This window comes from Trachurus japonicus, chromosome 20, assembly GCF_045865225.1.
Source record: "Trachurus japonicus isolate A0001 chromosome 20, Traja_1.0".
Classification (NCBI taxonomy): domain Eukaryota; kingdom Metazoa; phylum Chordata; class Actinopteri; order Carangiformes; family Carangidae; genus Trachurus; species Trachurus japonicus.
The window spans coordinates 11,562,924-11,582,787 of NC_140926.1; the positions used below are offsets into that span (position 1 = coordinate 11,562,924).

A 19,864-nucleotide genomic window follows, 5' to 3' on the forward strand; every position below is an offset into this window, starting at 1 on the left:
TTCAAGAATACCTCCTCTGGGATGTTGCAAGAGCACTCTCTGAGCCGGTCAAACTTATTTGTTCTCTAAATATTCATTGTTTAATGTTCAAAAAGTGACATACTGATGTAATAAATACATTCAGAGTTGTCAGACCTGTCCCTAACTCTAGTCGTTGTCCCTTATGGATCCAGTCCTGCAGCCCGCAGCAGCAGGTCATAGAGGGAAACAAACATCCAATCGCATCCTTCAACGTCTCGGGCTTGAGGAATTGAGTGGCGACTTGTGATTGGTCGACGGCCGACGATGGGAGCCAATCACAACGTGGCAAGTCAGACAACTTCCAGACGGAGGAGGCGGCGTGCGTGATTTCAAGAGTGATTTATAGTTTGTATGAAACCAGCTTCCACAGCCACTCATCAGTATTGATCCGTGGGGGGTCTGTGTAGCTAGCAGACAGTGTTTTTTTGATGACATTCATCAGCGTTATTAGCTAAGTTAATTAGCCAGGTCTTTTTGACACGGAGCCGCATCATCATCACCACCACCACCCGGCGGGGACAATGAGGAAGATTGCCCTGTTGTTGATTGTGTTGCTCGGCGTTGCACACTTCGCAGCTGTCAGCAGATGTGACGATGGTGAGTAGTGGGAGACATTTCACGTCTCTGCGTGATTATTACAGCGGGACAAGTCAGTTAACGTCAGATAAAGCTGCTGTGTGTGTGTGTGTGGTTTTTCCTGTTAGCATGCTGGCTAACAGCACGGGTCGGCTAATGTCAACACAACTGCCTCCTCACAAGAATAATTACCATAGTTACAGTTACCTGGCTCCTCTGTGTGTTAGCATTACATTAGGATTACCGTAGGCTCATTCTCAATAATTGTTTCAATTAAAACTTTATCAAGCAGCAACATTGTGACAGTGTTCCTCAGCTTTTTGCTAATAACTGATACAGTGGCGTGAACAGTTACGCATGTGGAAGATTAAATGATATCCAAGAGGCATAAAGTTACAGATGACACATTGCCTTTACATTTTAAACAATATATATATATTCATTTTCGTCTTTTACATTTTCAAAATGACAGAAAAGCAAAGTGTTGGCCACCCTGCATAGTTAGTAGGCTACCTAGTAGCCACCCACTTTGGAAACTATCACAGCGTGTCTAAAGCTAGTCTGATACCTTGGTCAAAGTTATCTTGAGAGCCCAAGTCTCCTGAGTTTCCCATTCTTTTGCAGGCTAGAAAACAAAGATAAAACACTGATATGGCTTAAAATATTGCAAAAGAGTGTTTCATGTTTAACGTTATGTCTTTTGGAGATCATTGCATTGTCCACTTGCTTGCTGTACCTGTTCATATTAACAGAAATTTTGACCAGGGCTGTCCAAACTTTTGCATGTCACTGTATGTACACACTGTCCAAGCTTTTACCCTTCCTGTAAATCAACCTGTGTTGTTTGGCATCAGATGTCACAGGGGAGAAGGAGGAAGGCGATGAACTGGACAGTGACGATGAGGAGGATGAGGATGATGAGGATGATGATGACACAGAGGTGAAAGAAGAGAACGGGGTGTTGATTCTCAACGACAACAACTATGACACCTTCATGGAGGGGAAAGACACAGTTTTAATAGAGTTTTACGCTCCATGGTAAGTTTGATATTTCACTGTTTATTATAAACATAGTTACAGTCAAAGCGTGTTGAGACTTAAACATTTGCAGAGGAGAAAAAGAAACTGAGAAAGTCTACACAGTGTGACTTTTTTTTTTACTCTCACATCCCAGCAAACTGAAAAAACAAACATCTGTGTTCTTTTGTTTATCTTCTTAGGTGTGGTCATTGCAAACAGTTTGCCCCTGAGTATGAAAAAATTGCTCAGGCACTCAAGGAGAACGATCCTCCCGTACCTGTGGCCAAAGTGGATGCAACCATAGCCAGCGAGTTGGCGGGCAGATTCGAAGTGTCGGGCTATCCCACCATCAAGATCGTTAAAAATGGGGAGCCGGTGGACTACGATGGAGACAGGACGCAGAACGGTAGAGATGGTTCATTCAGTTTAAACACAGACACTCGTTCTTTAAATGAAAAATGACCAGTATAATAATGGAGGTGATGAAATGTTGCAGCTATTGTGGATCGTGTGAAGGAGGTGGCTCAGCCTGACTGGAAGCCCCCTCCTGAGGCCACGCTGGTGCTGACCAAAGACAACTTCGATGAAACTGTGAACAATGCAGACATCATCCTGGTGGAGTTCTACGCCCCCTGGTCAGTCAGATTGACAGACACACACACACACACACACACACACATCCACGGTGGATTTTTTTTTAAACAGCAGATTTTAAAGCAACACTGTATTGTTTTCGACCTTAAAGGGATAGGTCAACATTTTGGCAAATTGGCCCATAATCCCTATAGTCATAGCAGTAGGTTCGTTACCTTTTATTTGTCGGTGCGAGCTATTTTTAGAACGGCGGAGCAGAGCCGTGAGCTGCTCAGAGCTACGCTATGGAGGCTAATGGGATTTCTTGGTTTCCCTCATCAAACTCATCAAATACACAATCCAACAACTCCAAAACGCTCTCGTGGACAAGTTGTAACCTGCACATTCACCACGCTATGAGATGATAACAGAATGTTACCAGACAGTTGTTTTTGAGGTAAATTCATGCAAAACTGCTGATGCGCGTTCCCGTCGGGGGAAGTTTTTAGGCAAGCAGTCTCGAAAACAACTCTGTCTCGTGACATTCTATTATTATCTCGTAGCGTGGTGAATGTGCAGGTCACAACTTGTCCACGAGAGCATTTTGGAGTTGTTGGATTGTGTATTTGATGCTGCAGCAGAATCTGGCACCTTCAACAATTTGGCGCAACCCCGCTCAGGCTGCAGCAACAGCACGATTCATCCTATTAACCATTTTTCTACCATTTAAATGAGTTTAGAAACATTATTTTAAGGCAGAGAAACTACATAGTGTTGCTTTATGGCGAATGAAACCTTCCTTATTGTTTTCGTCTGTTATAACCGACCTCCAGGTGCGGACACTGTAAGCGTTTGGCTCCAGAGTACGAGAAGGCAGCCAAGGAGCTGAGCCAGCGCACTCCTCCCATTCCTCTGGCCAAGGTTGACGCCACTGTGGAGAACGAGATCGCCACACGCTTTGAAGTCACAGGCTACCCCACCCTCAAGATCTTCAGGAAGGGAAAGATGTTTGACTACAACGGACCCAGAGAGAAGTATGGTAGGTATCTGGACTGTTTTCCATGCACGCCAAGGTTATCATGTAGATCTGGACGTTTTACTTATTTATTTCTTGATTAGCTATGACCCACCTCTCTCACTTTCTGCGCAGGCATTGTTGACTACATGGGCGAGCAGGCAGGACCTCCCTCCAAACAGGTGCAGGCAGCAAAACAGGTGCAGGAGCTCATCAAGGATGGAGACGACGCCGTCATCGTCGGTGTGTTCTCCAGCGAAGAGGACGCAGCCTATGAGATCTACATCGAGGCTTGTGAGTAGTTCCACCACGACCTGGTTAGAAAAACATATTGTTACTGTTATTTTGTAATGATTCAGTGAATTATATAAAAAATAGTTCAGGATATATTTCATACAGTATCTGCAAATGACAACCCTCTCAAAACTTAGACTGACCTGTGCTGCTGCTCTGTCTGGCAGGTCACGCTCTGAGGGAAGACTTCTCCTTCCGTCACTCCTTCAGCTCTGAAGTGAACAAACTGCTGAAGGCGTCACCCGGTCAGGTCGTCATCGTTCACCCTGAGAAGTTCCGCTCCAAGTACGAGCCAGCATCACACACACTGGCAGTCAAGGTACAGTCAGTTTTACAATTTATTTATTTATTTGTTTCATTTCTCTGGTTGAATTTGAAATGGTTTCGTTGGATATGAAACTGTGACTGGTTTTCTTTCAGTTTGAATGTCAGTGCCACAATGAACAGTCACAGCAAAAGAGATATCTTTGCATCACCCAACTCTGAAACTGATCTTGAGTTAAAATCAAATTTGAACTCTCAGTCTTTCTTCTTTTTTTTCCTGCTGCACAGGACTCTACGCCAGTGTCAGAAGTACAGGAGTTCTTCAAGAAGCACGTGACTCCTCTGGTGGGTCACAGGAAACCAAGCAATGACGCCAAGCGCTACACAAAACGACCCCTGGTGGTCGTGTATTATGGAGTCGATTTCAGCTTCGACTACAGGAAAGGTGAGTTTGTTAAAATGCTGTTTAGTTCAGATGTTAATTGTTTAAAATGTAGATAACTGAAATCCAACATTGTTTAATAATACTAGTTTTGTTTTGAAGTTCTTGATTTTACCAACTCATATATCCTGTAGATGCAAATCTGTTTATTTCATTCCTAATTCATCTCCAGCCACACAGTTCTGGAGGTCCAAGGTGCTCGAGGTGGCCAAAGACTTCCCAGAGTACATGTTTGCCATCGCTGATGAGGAAGACTACGCTGAGGAGCTGAAGAGCCTGGGCCTGAGTGAGAGCGGAGAGGAAGTCAATGTGGCCATTCTGGCAGACGGAGGCAAGAAGTTCGCAATGGAGCCCGAGGAGTTTGACTCGGAGGTGCTGCATGACTTTGTGAAGGCTTTTAAGAAAGGTGAGTGTTTACTGTGTTTTTCTTTTGGTTACACTTTGTTCGTCCTACAATGATACAACTTAGCATGTAATTTATAATGACTGTTTAACTCTTGATAAGATCATCTGTAATGTGTTTTAATGATAACCCAAGTATCACAGTAATTACAAACCAGTTATTTAGGTAATGTCACTGTCAGTGTTACATAAGATCATATAGTAAGTGTAATTAAATGATGAAACATGTATGTTCACTCCTACCTACAATGATCTAGACATGCTAAGTTGTGGCTAATGAGTGTGTTTAATAGATGTTTCATTTCATGAGATTATTAATAAAAGGTTAAACATTTATAACTGTTTGTAAATTGCAGACTAATTAGTATGTATCAGTGTAGGAGGAATGCAGAGGTTTTGAAGAAATAAATGAATACATGTTTTCTCTGGTTAGGACTGAGAAAGATTCTGTTTTTTCTTGTAGTGTTTCACTTTTAAATTAATCAGATCATTTCAAGGTTTTCAGACAAGTGAGTTTACGCAGCAGTAGATAAATATTCCACTATATGATGAAAACACACAACTCCAGATTTGATTAGCTGCTATTTCTATCACGTATTAAAACGTTTTCTACTTCTTTCCCATCTCTACAGGAAAGCTCAAAGCCATCGTCAAGTCCCAGCCCGTGCCAAAGAACAACAAGGGACCAGTTAAGGTCGTTGTCGGAAAAACCTTCGACGACATCGTCATGGATACCCAGAAGGACGTCCTGATCGAGTTCTACGCTCCCTGGTGTGGCCACTGTAAGAAACTGGAGCCTGACTTTTTGGCTCTGGGCAAAAAGTACAAAGGGGAGAAGAACCTGGTGATCGCCAAGATGGACGCCACAGCCAACGACGTGCCAAACGAGAGCTACAAGGTGGAGGGCTTCCCCACAATATACTTTGCTCCCAGCAACAGCAAGCAGCACCCGGTCAAATTTGAAGGCGGAGACAGAACAGTAGACGGATTCAGTAAGTTCATAGAGAAACATGCCACAAAACTACAGAAGAGAGATGAACTTTGAAAACGTCTCTTCACCAGTAGCTAAGAACACTTACCGCTCTCGGGGCGGAGACGCGGACGGAGGCGTCCGGGGAAGGTGAAGGGAACGCAGTGGCGTTATAAACGGTGTTACTGAGTTGAGTGATGATTACCGTGTTCAATCATCCTTTTAGTTTCTGTTCATTTGAAGAGATTCAGCCTTCTTCTGTTTCTAAAAAGCATGTAAGCACTGTTGAGGATTTACGTCTTTTTAAATAAAACTCAAAATGACGGCAGCTCTGTCCGCCGACACTGGAAAGCGACTCTTTTGTTACTGTCAATCACTGCAAGTCAAACTGTAAAATGCTCGAGAACAAGTGTTTGTTTTTTTTTTTTTTAGAAATTCAAGTGTTTTAATCACATTTATGAACAATTTAAACATTAGTAATACAAAGGTATGCTCTCGGAGACGGGCAGTACTTGGTGCATCCTCTACAGTCAGTCAGGTTCATCAAGTCACCTAACATGTTATTAACATGATCATTTTTAAACTAATTTGGCTGTTAAAAGTCTTGGCAGGAGCAAGATGCACCTGTCGCAGTGTCTGTGACGAGAACATCTGAATTATCGAACACATCTACATAGATACCAACATCTAAAATCATCTTCACATCACAAACATGGCCGGGTTATACTTTGGGAAAGTGCAGCATGCACTGACACATGACTACATCTTCACAGGCTGTATGTATGTACATAATATGAACAGTGCACATGTTTGTACTAGTTATCTAAAAGGAAAATGTTCATGGTTCCTCGCTGCTGCACAACACTGAAGAAATGTGAAAGATCTGGTCTGGTGAGGAGACCACAGCTCTGAGGTGAGGGCTCGTTCCCACGTGAAGGCACTTGAACATACTGGCACTGAGTGAGTTGGTTCTTGAGATGTAGCTCGGGGTGGAGAACTCTTAGGAGAACTGTTTCGTGAACCGCAGGTGGAAGTCCCGAATTTTCTGCAGCACAATCTTCAGCTTCTCGGTGGGAGGCAGGATGGTCATCCTGAACAGAGGAGGGACGTGGGTTAAATCACTCTAACTTGTTTTCTCCCCTCAAGCACATGAGGACCCAGACTGTGTAGCTCTCTCCCCCCCTACTTGTTCTTTATCTTCTTCTTTCCCTCCTACCCTTTTCCTCTTTTTCTCCTTCTGTTACCCTCTGCAGCTTCTCTCACCTCCACAGTTTTAGAGTCTGGATCTACATCTGCAAAACCACTAAACACCTGCTGCTAAATTCACCATGATTAATAATAACTACTGCTGTTTCATTATTCCTACATCAGTAGGAGTATTACAGTCGCCATTAACATTATTATTGCTTTTACTTGCTGCTGCTGTCATAATAACAATTCTTATTATTGCATGCTGTTCATGCTTTTCCTCTGATGCCAAGTGCTTGGTCTTGGTTTGAATTGTTGAGTCACTGTAAATAAGAAACCTTTATTCAATCACTTCTGTTGTGAGGTGACATCCTGTTTCAGGATATTTAGGATATAGAAACACAGTTTGTACCTCAGAGCTCAACACGCTGCAATGCTAAGAAAACACATGCAAATACATAAATACATCAATTCCATCAATTTGACATGTGTTGCAAAACCCATAACCCAACAGAGGAGTTTCTGGGGAAACAAAAAGTGACAGTGTTTTTTTTTTTTTTTTTTGGTATATTATAACATCAATATTGATATTATTGCAAATTCTGTAATTGTGAAACATGCTGCACCCCCCAGCTGGGTCCACCACTTTTTTGTCCCTGGAAACACGTCTGTTGTGTTGTGTTTTTTGCAGCACATGCATTATCAAAATGATGGAGATGTTTTCTGAATTTGTAGCATCTTTGTGTGTGTTGTAGTGAGGCACTAACCTGAAGTGGAAAGTTCCCTCTCTCTGACCGAAGCCACTTCCAGGGACCAGACAGATCCCCTCCTCCTCCAGCAGCTTCATACAGTAGAACATGTCTGGGACCTGGCCTTCCTCCTGTGGAGATACACATTTGTCAGTGCGTGTTATTATCTATCTAAATATTTGAATAAATGACGATGCAGGGTGTGTGTAGAGCAGACCTTGGCTTTGTCAATGGCCTTCTGAGGTAGAGTGATGCGAGGGAAGGTGTACATGGCCCCCTGGACCGGGTTACATGTGATCCCAGGTACTGTGTTGAAGCCCTCCTCTGTTAGCCTGGCCTTCTCTGCTAAAGCCGCCAACACCGCTGTCCGCTCCTGGAGGGGGAGGTAAAACAGTAAAACTATCAGTGATGCATGAAAACATGAAATCAAACCTGCGACAATGTGCAGAAAAAAAACAGTGTCCCTCAACACTGTCGGTCTCTCTGCTGAGGCAGCACCTCCTCTACAAGTTAATGATCATCAGCTTTTACCACTTTATCACCAGGTTGTTAACAAGAAAGTCTCCACTGTACAAAGCTCGTTGGTAAATCATCCATATAACCTCTATTGTGTTCAGTGTTTTCACAGGCTGCAGCTGGAGCGACAGTCTAATGTCTTTTAATTGGCCAGGTTAATGGGATGTGTTCACTGGGCGCCGTGGCGACTATAGGCTGTAATCAGATCCTTTGCAAAGTACTTCATGAGAGTAGATGTGTATGTTCATTCACTTAATGTTTTACTTTTTCTTTTACTTTAATGTTTATTTCTATAGGAGGTTGTGTATCTAGCAAACATCAATACCACTCACTGCAACATTTAGTTACTTTCAAATGTCCATCCCTAGATGGGCTTTTAAAGTAAAGAAGGTGCTAATAATTAATTTATAATTTTATATCCACATAATGCAGATTTGCACTGAAAATATATGTATATATATTTTTTTCCAACCTCCAGGGTTAGCCACACACCACCACAGTGAGACTCAAAGGAGCCGTGGACCTAATGGCTTCCATACACTGCATAATGCTTCTGCCTACATGTGGGTCTGAAATGCACAAACCAACATTACAGCCTCATGCATAGATATATAAATACATAGATTATATAGAACATTTTTCTGCTGTTGAAGAGGCAAATCATCTGTAAATGATGTGCATGGACATGTTACAGCTGATTTCACAACTGACTGAGTGACATGGAAGAACTTGAAACCTTAGCCCATTCAGTGCAGCCTTTGTGTGCATAGATTACATGGCGTGGTATTTACAAGTATTTACTTAAGTTAATTCTGTGTTTGCATGCACTCAGAGCATTACCAGGATGTGTGCTGTGTGCGCTGCTGTGCCTTGTGTGTTACTCAGACCTTCATAAATGTGGTGTAGGAGGGCTCATCGGGCTGCGGGGGGTTGACCACCAGGTCCAGGAGAGCCTGTCCAGGAACGGGGGGACACAGACGCACCGACACCAGTTTGGTGAGCTGGACCTTAACGTCTGGGTCCATGTTGATCACCTCCATGTAACCGCCGCGGAACCCACACCTGACAGACAAACAAAGGAAAGTCAAACACAAAAGTCAATCTTAGCGCAGCTGATGGACACGTCAGCAACAAATAGGTCACTTAAAGGAGCCCTGTGCAGTTTTCTGGTAAACAAACATTTACATTTTCTGTTACTGTATCATCAAGGTCAAACAAACATGTTGAATTCCTTCATAACAAACATCCTCTAAGCTGAGGTTCCTGCACATGTTTTAAATCCTTTAAAAGGTTTACATAAAGAATTATTACAAATTAACTTTTTCATACTTCGACTCCGTATTTTTCACATTTTATTCAAATATGCTGAAAAAAAAATAAACCCTTAATACTAAAATCTCTGAGAGATAACATCATCATTCTAAACAGCGTTTCTTTAGTTATTTAGTTGTTTACTTTGGCCCAGCAAGTTGTTTCCATTGAAAAGGCACTGTGTTGCTCCACCATAGTTTCATACAAAAAAAAAGTCTGTAAAAAGTTAATTCAGCGACACTAATAATTTACTTGGGAAGTTAATTTGTAAATATTATAAACTGCAACTGGATGAAATCCAACTTATTTTTGGGAATTTGTTGACAATGCATAAAAACCAGTGGCAGGGCACCAATAATTTTATTGTTCACTTCACAGGTGACCTCTCAATATAAATGCAATAAACCTGATTAATATCACGTACACTGGCCTGGCCTGTGTGTGTGTGTGTGTGTGTGTGTGTGTGTGTTACTCACTCTCCCATGTAGCATTTGGAGGTGGAGTGGAAGGAGGCCATCTCCACTGTGTTGGAGTACTCTGGTCCCATCTCAAACAACACCTTCTTAAAGGAGTGAAATTTACAGCCCTCTGCATACACGTTATCCTGGTAGACCTACAATACAGACAGCCCAGTGAACAACACATCATTATTATCATTATCAAAAACAAAAAAACATCAGTACACATAGGAAGTACCTTTAGAAAAATTGACAAAAAAGAATTATTTAAGTGCCAGAAATAGAAATATAGCAAATGATGAACTGTATTTAGCTTCTGTATATGTCTTGTTATCATTTTATGAAAGGAATACCGGTATGTACATATTTTCTCTTTACTTTTTTTAATCTAATAGAAGGTCTGGCCTTTATTTGTTATTTCTGCTGTTCTGGATACCACTAGATTTAGAGGTGTTTCTATATTTTGTAAACCACTGTTAAATGCACTAACAGGCGGTGGTTGAAATATTAGCAGGAAAATGTGCAACTGTGTCTTGTTATTTGTTTTTTCAGATAGAAATTCTGGGTGAAACATATGAAAAGAAGAAATGGTATTTGTGAATTACTTCATCAGCCATAAGGAAGAGATGCTCCTCTTTAGCGAATCGGATCACGTCTTCAATGCACTGCCTGCTCTGGACCTGACCTGCCAAACAGAACAACCAACAGTGTGATGACTGAACGGCACAAGAATTTTCCACCCAAGATAACAATAACAAAATGGATCAACTCCATATCTGCTGTGTCTAATTTGGAAACTACAAAACGCCAGACACACCGGTGGGGTTTCCAGGGTTGATAATGCAGAGGACACGGGGGTTGCAGTGCTTCCTGGCTTCATTCAGCGATCTCCTGAGCTCTGCCACGTCCAGACTCCAGCACTTGTCCTCGTCCAGGTAGTAACTGATCTGCACCGCGGCCAGGTCGGCCAGGGCGGCCGAGTACAGAGGGTACTGTGGGATGGAGATCATCACTCCTGTTCGACTCTGACCCTCGCCGCACACCAGCAGCTTCAGCATGGTCTGGAATTAGAAGGTGAAGGGGATATATGAGGAACAAAAACCTTTATTTTGGAAAATGGTTATGGCAGTGGTTCCCAACCTTTTTTGACTCGTGACCCCATTTTGACATCACATCAAATTAATCAAGATGCGCCAGCTCAGATATTTTATTTGAACTCGATTTATATTCAAGAAAGTGAAAGTATAGAATACAGTTGTTTAAGAATACGTGTGATGTCTTTAATCATATTTTTTTTAAAGAATAATAATTAGTTAAAAAAATATTTTTATGAGTAACTTTTTTGGTAACACTTTAGATTAGGAAACACATATTCACCATTAACTAGGTGCTTATTGATATGAATATAAGTAGCTTATTAGCTCCTTATTAGTAATTATTAAGCATGTATTAACACCTTGTTCTACATAGCCTTATTCTACCTCTATTACACCATGAATTAAGATTTTTCCTGATATTAACTCCTAATTATGGCTTATTCATTGTAAATTAATGCACTGTTGTTTCTGAATGATGATGTGAATAACCAGTGGGTTATTGGGGCCTTGTACAGGGGCAGTAGCACAAGAACAGTAATTGTTCCTTTATCACTCTGAATTAGTATAGCATTAATGCATTAATTTACAATGAATAAGCGATAATTAGGAGTTAATATCAGGAACAATCTTAATTCATGGTGTAATAGAGGTAGAATAAGGCTATGTAGAATAAGGTGTTAATATGTGCTTAATAATTACTAATATGGAGCTAGTAAGCTACTTATATGCATACAAATAAGCACTAATATGTGTTACCTTTTTTTAGACTAGACATTTCAGGTGACCCCATTTGAATTTCAGGCGACCCCACGTGGGGTCTGGACCCCAAGGTTGAAAACACTGAGTCATGGATTGGCAGGATGTGGCTGCACAGGCAACCAGCCCTGGTCATTTTGCACATGACAAAACTGACATACTGTGGATGCTGGAAGACTTCATGTAACACGATCTACTTCATGGCAGCAGAGTAAACCAACAATACACAACCTAAGTGCAGTAGTTGAGTGTATCTTAAGGTCATTCAGTAGCCTGATTAGGTTGCATAAAACCACAGGAGGAGGCTGTATTGACTGAGACAAAGGTCTGTGGGTGGAGTCAAAGTACATATGTGCAAAGTGCATATGAGTATATAATTAACAGAAGTTGAATCAAGATGAAACAGATCCATGGGTCAATTATACTAAAAGTGGGTCATCTCTGCAGGATTAAGGTAAACAACTTGTGGAACAGCTCTGGGAAGTCTGTTATGAAGAAGTATAGCTCCCGTACCACAATGGCATCACTGGCCCCAGTAGAGAGGTAGATGTTGTCGGGGTTGGAGGGAATTCCACCATCTCTCTTCTCTATGTATCGTGCCACATCCTGGCGAACGCACTCAATCCCCTGGCTGGCACTGTAGGCCCCTGGCACACAGGAAGAATGGACTTTGATTCACACAGACACAGACCACGCTACATTGATCAGCCCGGTGTTTGTACAGAATCGGACTATATACGCTTAGTGACGCATGTTGCTGAAAGGCAGGGGAAAGAAAGGCGAGAACGTGGTTGGTGGAGCGACGGGGGAGTTGTCTGACCTATACTGTGACCTCCGCAGCTCTCCAGAATACGCCGCGCTCTTTTCTTGGCATCCTCTGGGAACTTGTTGTCTTCCAGGAGCTCAGGGTAGGAACACAGAGCCAAGACCTGAGGGAGGAGGGGGACAAATCAATCACAACAACATATCTGACAGTAACAAAACACCCAGTGGATTCACATGCACACACACACTACTGTTCTAAACTTTTACAGCACCCACTGATTTTTTTGTGTGTGTGCATTTATTGAAATCTCAACAGTTCAAGTCCAGTGAAAAACCCTAAAAGTGATAGTTAAGGTTTTTTTGATGTGGGGCTGTGCGAGGTAATCAGTACATTATTCGCAGCGGATCCTGAGCAGTGCATACTGACTCACACAAGCCCATGCCAAAAAAACCTGAACTATCCCTTTAAATAGTACGAAGGGGTGAGGTTAACAATTTAAGGTAGAAAAGCTTTTGTTGATGACTCATAGCCTCAGTCTGTTCAAAGGAAGTGTCTCAATTTAGTTCAACAAAAAGATTGTGATCTCTTGTGTCTAAAGTCTGATATTTTATTATCGTTTTTATCTTCGTGAATCATGTAAACCTAAAAAAAAGGCTGTAAAATATTCCAAATCTTTTGGCCAGCGGTGCATGGAAAAGTAGTAAATCAAGTTTCACACACACCTAAGTACTCCCTACACACAATTACTCGAGTCACAACTGCACAAAGTGGACCAACCTGTCTGAGAAACGTAATTGGTTTCTGGCCCATGGCGTGAGCATCGCCTATGTTCGCCTTGATGACTTCTGTGAAAGGTTTCTTGACTCCCTGTGGAGATAAAAACAGATCAGAGTGGGAGTCAGTTGCACAGGTCAGGGTTTGGGTTCAGGTGAGAGGAAGGTGTAGAAAATATGGAGGCAGAGGAAAAAAGTGACAGGAAAGAGTGAGCTTCTCATTCTTCCAGATAATCACAGGCTTTTTCAACAGAGAGGATGTGTCTGGACGTGTAAAACAGACTAAAAGTGCGAAGAAGACAACATACGAGTTCAGGATTCTCCTGCGGCAGCCTGCAGTGCTAACCTGGCCGTGGGCCGCAGACATTCTTTCAGCGCCTGCGTTTCAAATCTCTGAGGTTATCACCGCGAGGAGCACTTTGCCTTAGTGAAGCTTCATTTCATTTCCCCAGCACAGGGAAATGAAATCTCTTTCAGTCTAACATCTTTTGTTGTTACCCCCCGATGGCTCAGCGTGTAAAATTTAATCACAAATCACAGCTACTTGGATTCACATGTGGTTCCCTGAACACCCATGCATGCATCTTCTCTCTTCAGCGCCCTTTTGTTTTGCAGAGACCCTGACTGGAGCCTGGTTTGGCCTTTGGAGCAGGAGCAGTAATGACACTGCTGCTGCTGCTGCTGGAGCTTACAGAAACACAAACCCCTCAGTGTTTGTGAGGTCACAGCATTACTCCAGATCTGCTGGCTTAATAACGAGTTTGGATTGTTTCATGTTATCCCTCATTTCCTAATTTGAACCATTTTACTCCTTCAGTCCACTCACTGTTGCCCTCTATTAAATCAGCACGCCCTTTATTCTGATCTCATTGACTAAATTGGATCCTACCAGCTCTGGTTCGGTGCCTGTTTGTTTGTTGGGCACAACATGCTGGCTGCACCTGTTGCTGTTTATTAAGCGACCTAATGCGACAATGGATGAGCGACAAGGTTTTAATAGATAAAAGAGAGATACCCATAAGGACTTTTTTTTGGGACATATTGCTGTGTGCATTTATAATTAATAGTCAAAACTAACAAGCCTATAGATGCCCAATAACATTATAATATAGATAATGGATTTGTGAACTCAAACACGATAATTACACTAGGAAACATCTTGTGAAACTTGTTTTTAGCAGAGAGGTTCTTTGCTGAAACTTGCCTTGTGTGTTTGAGGTTGTGTTAGTGCAGCCACCTGAACCTACGTAACATTTCCCATACTGAATTTAGGTTGACTCTTTAATGGTTTTATGCTATACATGACTACCCAGGCCAGCTAATTATCACAAGTCTTGTCCTTCCTGCCACTCTGGAGAGGTTGGAAGAGGAAAGAAACCCCAAAGGAATACAGCACAATTAGCCGCTTCTCTCTCTCTCTTTCCCACACTTCTTTAACCTTACAGAACCTGAGCAGTCGGAGCTTTCTAAATATCTTGAAGGCTCCTGTGGTTTCAATGATCCTTGACATGATTCAGCTTGTTTTACAAGATAAAATACCAGGGGAAAGCCTCCAAGGTCACTGGGAAAGTTTTCCCTTTAACCGAGTCAATATTATCATTTCTGTCCTCGCGTGACGACAGGACCGAGACCTACGAGGTTAGCGTTTAGTCCGATGAGAACTCGTTTAGAAATCTATGTAAATGGGCGCAGCACGTTTCCTTTTTCAGTCCTCGTCCCTGCCTGCTCTCCGGCAACAAAGAGGCCGCTGTTCTCTGGGAAAAGAGAGAAGCCAGTCGCCTCCCCGGCTCAGCGCTGAGATCTCCTGCTCAGTCAGCACCAGGCACTGATTACACAGGCCAGGACCGGTCAACCTGGCCAAGAAACCCTGTGGGTCACCAGGCTGCATAGAGCCTCTCCTGATAAACTGCCCTGAATTCACATTTTACTAAGTCTTCTTACGTAATCTGAAACCGTGGCCCCTCTAAGACGTCGTCCAAGCTAACTGGAACTGTACTAATCAATCTCTGACTGATGCTAATTGAACCATAACCAAGCTCATGTGAGCTTTCTAACCCAATACTGTTACTACCAAGCTGCTCAGTGAGAGGAAACCTAAAAGAGAAGAAGCTCAGTTGCAGGATATACAAAGTAAAAGTCCAAAAACACAGGTGGATTCTTTCTCTGACCTCTTTCTGTGTCGCCTGTTCATTGTCACACACAATGCAGACTTGCCAGCAGCTGATATCGAAGCCTGAATTAGCTCACTGCTGCAGCCCAGGCACTGTCATGCCAGATGTCTGTGTAAGGATTTATAAGGGTCATCATCATCGCCACACCAGCAAACGCATGCACAAACACACTTGCATAAAATCTGCTGAGCCATCAGTAAAAGTGTTCCACTCACAGATCTGACAGGAAGTAAAACCCCCTCAGATGACTGGGCAACTGTTGCCATACACACACACACATACACATACACACACTGTTCCTGACCTCGCAGAAAACTCCTGGAGCTGGAGTTCACATTTGAGGTCATTTGCATTTACTGCAAATGACGTGTCTCAGCTTTATCAGGTGAAAGTAAAAGAAAAAGAAAAAGAGAGAACTTCATGTTTCATTCTTTGCAAGTAAAAAGTACTATCAAATAGCAAACTCCTGTTCTCTGAGCTTTGGATTTGACCTGATAAATAAATATATAAAAAAATAAAAAATATATATATAAATGTTTGAGAAAAGAGTTATGGCATTACAGCAAGATTTGTAGTTAATCCAGCCAAGTATTAAGGTTGTGTTTGGGGTTTTAAGCGGAGGACAAACAAGTGGACTACCAGGAACTCAAGCGCTTTCAGCAGAACTGGGGCTGCTTGTATTGAACCTCCTTTTGCAGCAAAAGGCCTCGGACGCTGCTGGGCCTCACAGCTGCAGCTCAATCCAATGAACTCCCCTCCTCGCTCTCGCTCTCGCTCTGTCTGTCATGGGGAGGAGGGAGGTGGGCAAAGCCAGAGACACAAAAGAGGACAGAGAATGTACCCTCTCTTCTTATGTAATAACCATCCAACAATATACACATCCTCTCCTCTACTCTCGCAGTCCTGCAGCCACCTCGGGCCAAAGAGGAGGGAACCACAGCACTCAGAGCCGGCTACAACTGCCCCCTCGCCACAGCTCATTAGGTGTCAGCTGAGGAGAAGCCTGAGTAACTCCAGGAGGAGGGGGTGGGGGGGAGTTTGCATCAAAATCTACAACCTGTATGTTCCTCCATAGTTACATCTACACACTGAGTTTGTTATCATCACCCGGGCGGAGGTGTAATCTGAGTTGTTCTGCGTCACAGTGCAGAAGCAGAACATAAAAGATACGCCGCAGCTGCCGTGCAAGGACTTTTTTAAAAGCTGACCCACTGTCTGTGTCCTGTCCCCACACTCAGTCAGCAAAAGCCGTCCACAAAAAACATCTTTTTTTTTTCTTTGTCAAGGAAACCCACTTCTCCTTCCTCTCTCTCTCTCCCTCTCTTTTTTCTTTTAAATGTCTTACCATATCTCAAGGAAACAGAGCAAGGAAACCACTGTTTTTTCTTTTTCTTTTTGCTCAGTCAATAGGAGTTGGTGTGAGCCAAATCCATTAATAAGCATTTTTAATATTCTTTGGAGCTGCAGTGTTTTGTATTTAAAAAATAATAATTTCCATTGAATTGTCAGTGGAATCAGCTGCTGGCAAAAAAAAAAAAGAGACAGAGAAGAGGAAGAAAAGCAAAAGTGACAAGTATCTGGCTGTTGGCTGTTGGGAGTCAAATTCCAGCTGTGGAAGCGGATCAACAGCTGTGCAGCTTTCCCACTGTCCATTCATTCATCTCCAACCACAGACACCAGACACACATGATCTGATTTCATAATGTGGGATTTCTTGGATAAACACACTGACCATAAAACGGGACTTGAAACTGTCCCTAAGAACATTCACATATGACTTGAAGATTTCATAACTCAACGCAATTCCCTCCTGAGCTCCGATATGAACTTAAAAAAAAAAAAAAATCTTTGCACTTATTTTATTTTTTACCTCTTTCAGCTCCTTCTCTATCTGCACCGCTCGCTGCACTATGGGGCCTCGGACGGCGTACTCGACCCGCTTCACATTGGGGTTCATGTTATCCAGAGTCAGCACCTTGCCCCGGGGGGACTGGACCCCGTTCATTGCCTGCTGGGACATTTTTCCTCACGGCGAAGCGCGCACTGTTTTCCCCTCGATATCTGAAACACAGAAAGAGTTATAAAAATACACTCAGCAGCACAGTGCAGTAGTAAACGTAGCTGTAGTGAGTGAAGTGCGCTCGCTGTTACCGGTTGGCGGTGGAAGTCGGTGTCGTGTGTCGCTGCAGCCGCGTTGTGTTTACTCCGACTGACAGTTGTGTCTCTCCGCGTTCATATTCCCACCCGACCGCCCCGCCTTCGCCCGCTGCTGCTCCTGGTTGGCTGGATCTCCTCGCGCTGGCCCTCGGCGTGCCAGATGACACCTTTAAGTGCCGTCGGAAAAACAGCACTTCAATGCAAAAGGAGCTTTGCGTCAGAGGGAGGAAGCGTTAAATGAACTGTTTTTTTTTTTTTTTTTTTAAGTTTAAGTGTCAACTTACTTAGGGCACTGCACATATCTGTGGTGGAGTAACTACATTTTAAATTATTTTAAATGACTCTGAGAGAAATAAGGTTTGTTTTACCCCCAAATGTGAAGTTGCTTTCTAAATTAAAGTGGTATTTTTAGAGTTATCTTATATCTTGGGAGTGGTGTAACAAGCTGTAACAACAGTGACATAAATATTATAAATTGATATTCCGAATATGGCAGCTAATTTACACCTCCAGCATATAATAGCAATAAATTGAAATGGTTTGTTGTTGTTGTTTAACACTATATTAAGTAAAAAATAGTTCATGACGTAGCTGCTAACTTTGTCCTTGTGGAAACAAGGTTGAAGGAGCGGTGAGAGTGAATCAAAACAGCAAAGCTGCAGGGATAAGAACAAAACAAAAAGCTGGAATATGCCAAGAAGCTACATTTTATGCTATGGTGAAATGTGTGTAGTTGATGTGTAACTGTGTGTCCACTTCTACATGAAGTGAACCACCTCAGGTAAAAACAAATAAGTGAGTAAATGGAGTTGCAGTACTCTCCTTTCCAGCCCTAATGTGATGCTTGTTTGCTTCTGTAGAAGGCCGTCATGTGTAAATGAACAGATGTAGGGTTTTGTGAGATAAAGGCGTCTTATCGTACAACAGACCTCTGCACAGCTTGTGTGCATGGTCTTATAAGGAACATGGCCAATGTGTTTTTGTTAATCTATCATGTGCCACGCATTACGGACAAGGAGGTTTTTGAGGGAAAACACTTAATTAGGAAGGTTGATCAACATTTCCTCTAAATAATATTGGGTTGGCATAAAATAAACACAAATCCTCTGGTGAAATCATCTGCTTTTCCTTCAAACCCTCTTAACCTCTAACCCCACTGTGTTTGGGGTTAAGAATTAGGCGGGGGTTTCCAAGACAACTGGTTTAGGTTAAGGGAAGGAGAAACAGACCAAAAAATGCCTGAGAAACAGTTTTAGCATGTAGGTGTGGGGAGAGCCAGGCATCAACAGTGAACAGACGACACCTCCACATTCTCCTGCGTTGTACTGTTTGTTTAAGAATATGTCACAGCAGCCTCTGTGCTTATAGGGAGGGTCACTGTGCATCTGGTAAGAGGAATGGGAAACATATTACTCAAGAAGAGCCGCCTGTCGAGTTGGGAATGCGGAGAGACAAGTTGATGTGAGAGAAAAGAATATGATGAAAAAGAAGATAATGTTGAAACAGAAAATTAATCCTTTGCATGTGTTTTGTTGAGACGGGCCAAAGAAAATGTAGCCGTCTGTTTGTGTTAAGGACATAGTGTGTAAGATAGAAACCCTCCTAGACGTCTTGGAGAGGACCTTAGGAAAGACATTTGATACCCCAAACTAAAACAGTTCATATACAAGCATGTGATGCCCTGCTGACATCAGTGTCATGCAGTGTGTTTTGGCAGCATCACACAACACAGTCTGTTCCATTTAGCCTATATCAAATCTAATTTTAAAAGAAACATCGGCGTAAATACTTAAAAACTGCTCCCTATTATATACATTTGAAGATGTTGTACAACCAACATCTTGTTAGGCGTGGCAACTTGGCTCGCACCCAGAACATAAATAGGTTCCATTTTTAACGCAACTGTTACGAAGGCCACATACAACTTGACCTGGGCAGGGTCATGATCTGTGTTCATGTAAGAGTGTGCTGTGGAAGACCATTAAAACACGATTTGTAAAAGCAGGTCTACAACTTGTGATGTTTTAATAACCTGAAACAGGAATGCAGGCAGTGTTACAACCGTGATACTGGCCAACTTATGACTTCTGAACTGTTTCCTATGTGGATCATGTGCTGTCCTGGCAGTTGGGTCAGGACGTACCGTGATATTAGAGATGTGCTTACAGTGAGGGAGTGTGACATAGAGAAGAAAAGGCATGGGGGTTAAGTAAGTAAAATGTGCAACAGCTCATTTTTACCACAAGGGGAAGACATCTTCACCAACCTCATGTAAAAACAAAGTACTCACTCTGGTCAGGCTCCCAACACAGGTCTGTATGAGCTTCCCTCACTGCAATGTAGAG

General features: G+C 42.6%; 2 protein-coding genes across 2 annotated transcripts; one reads left to right on the forward strand and one right to left on the reverse strand.

The window, feature by feature from the left end:
- Positions 1-313: 313 nt before the first annotated feature.
- pdia4 (protein disulfide isomerase family A, member 4) lies at positions 314-5,928 on the forward strand. Its single transcript, XM_085763446.1, has 10 exons — positions 314-618; positions 1,452-1,635; positions 1,818-2,023; positions 2,114-2,252; positions 3,024-3,229; positions 3,341-3,499; positions 3,667-3,818; positions 4,052-4,208; positions 4,378-4,611; positions 5,240-5,928. The coding sequence occupies exons 1-10, from the start codon at positions 543-545 to the stop codon at positions 5,650-5,652; spliced, it is 1,926 nt and encodes a 641-aa protein (XP_085619572.1). The 5' UTR covers positions 314-542; the 3' UTR covers positions 5,653-5,928.
- Positions 5,235-17,664, reverse strand: LOC146966488 (alanine aminotransferase 2-like). The gene is made up of 12 exons (XM_085763447.1): positions 17,514-17,664; positions 17,233-17,423; positions 13,196-13,285; positions 12,473-12,581; positions 12,166-12,299; positions 10,617-10,860; positions 10,405-10,484; positions 9,818-9,954; positions 8,918-9,092; positions 7,732-7,887; positions 7,533-7,645; positions 5,235-6,668 (listed from the first exon to the last, which is right to left on the reverse strand). Exons 2-12 carry the CDS (start codon positions 17,380-17,382, stop codon positions 6,578-6,580), a joined length of 1,479 nt encoding a protein of 492 aa, XP_085619573.1. The 5' UTR covers positions 17,383-17,423; positions 17,514-17,664; the 3' UTR covers positions 5,235-6,577.
- Positions 17,665-19,864: the final 2,200 nt, after the last annotated feature.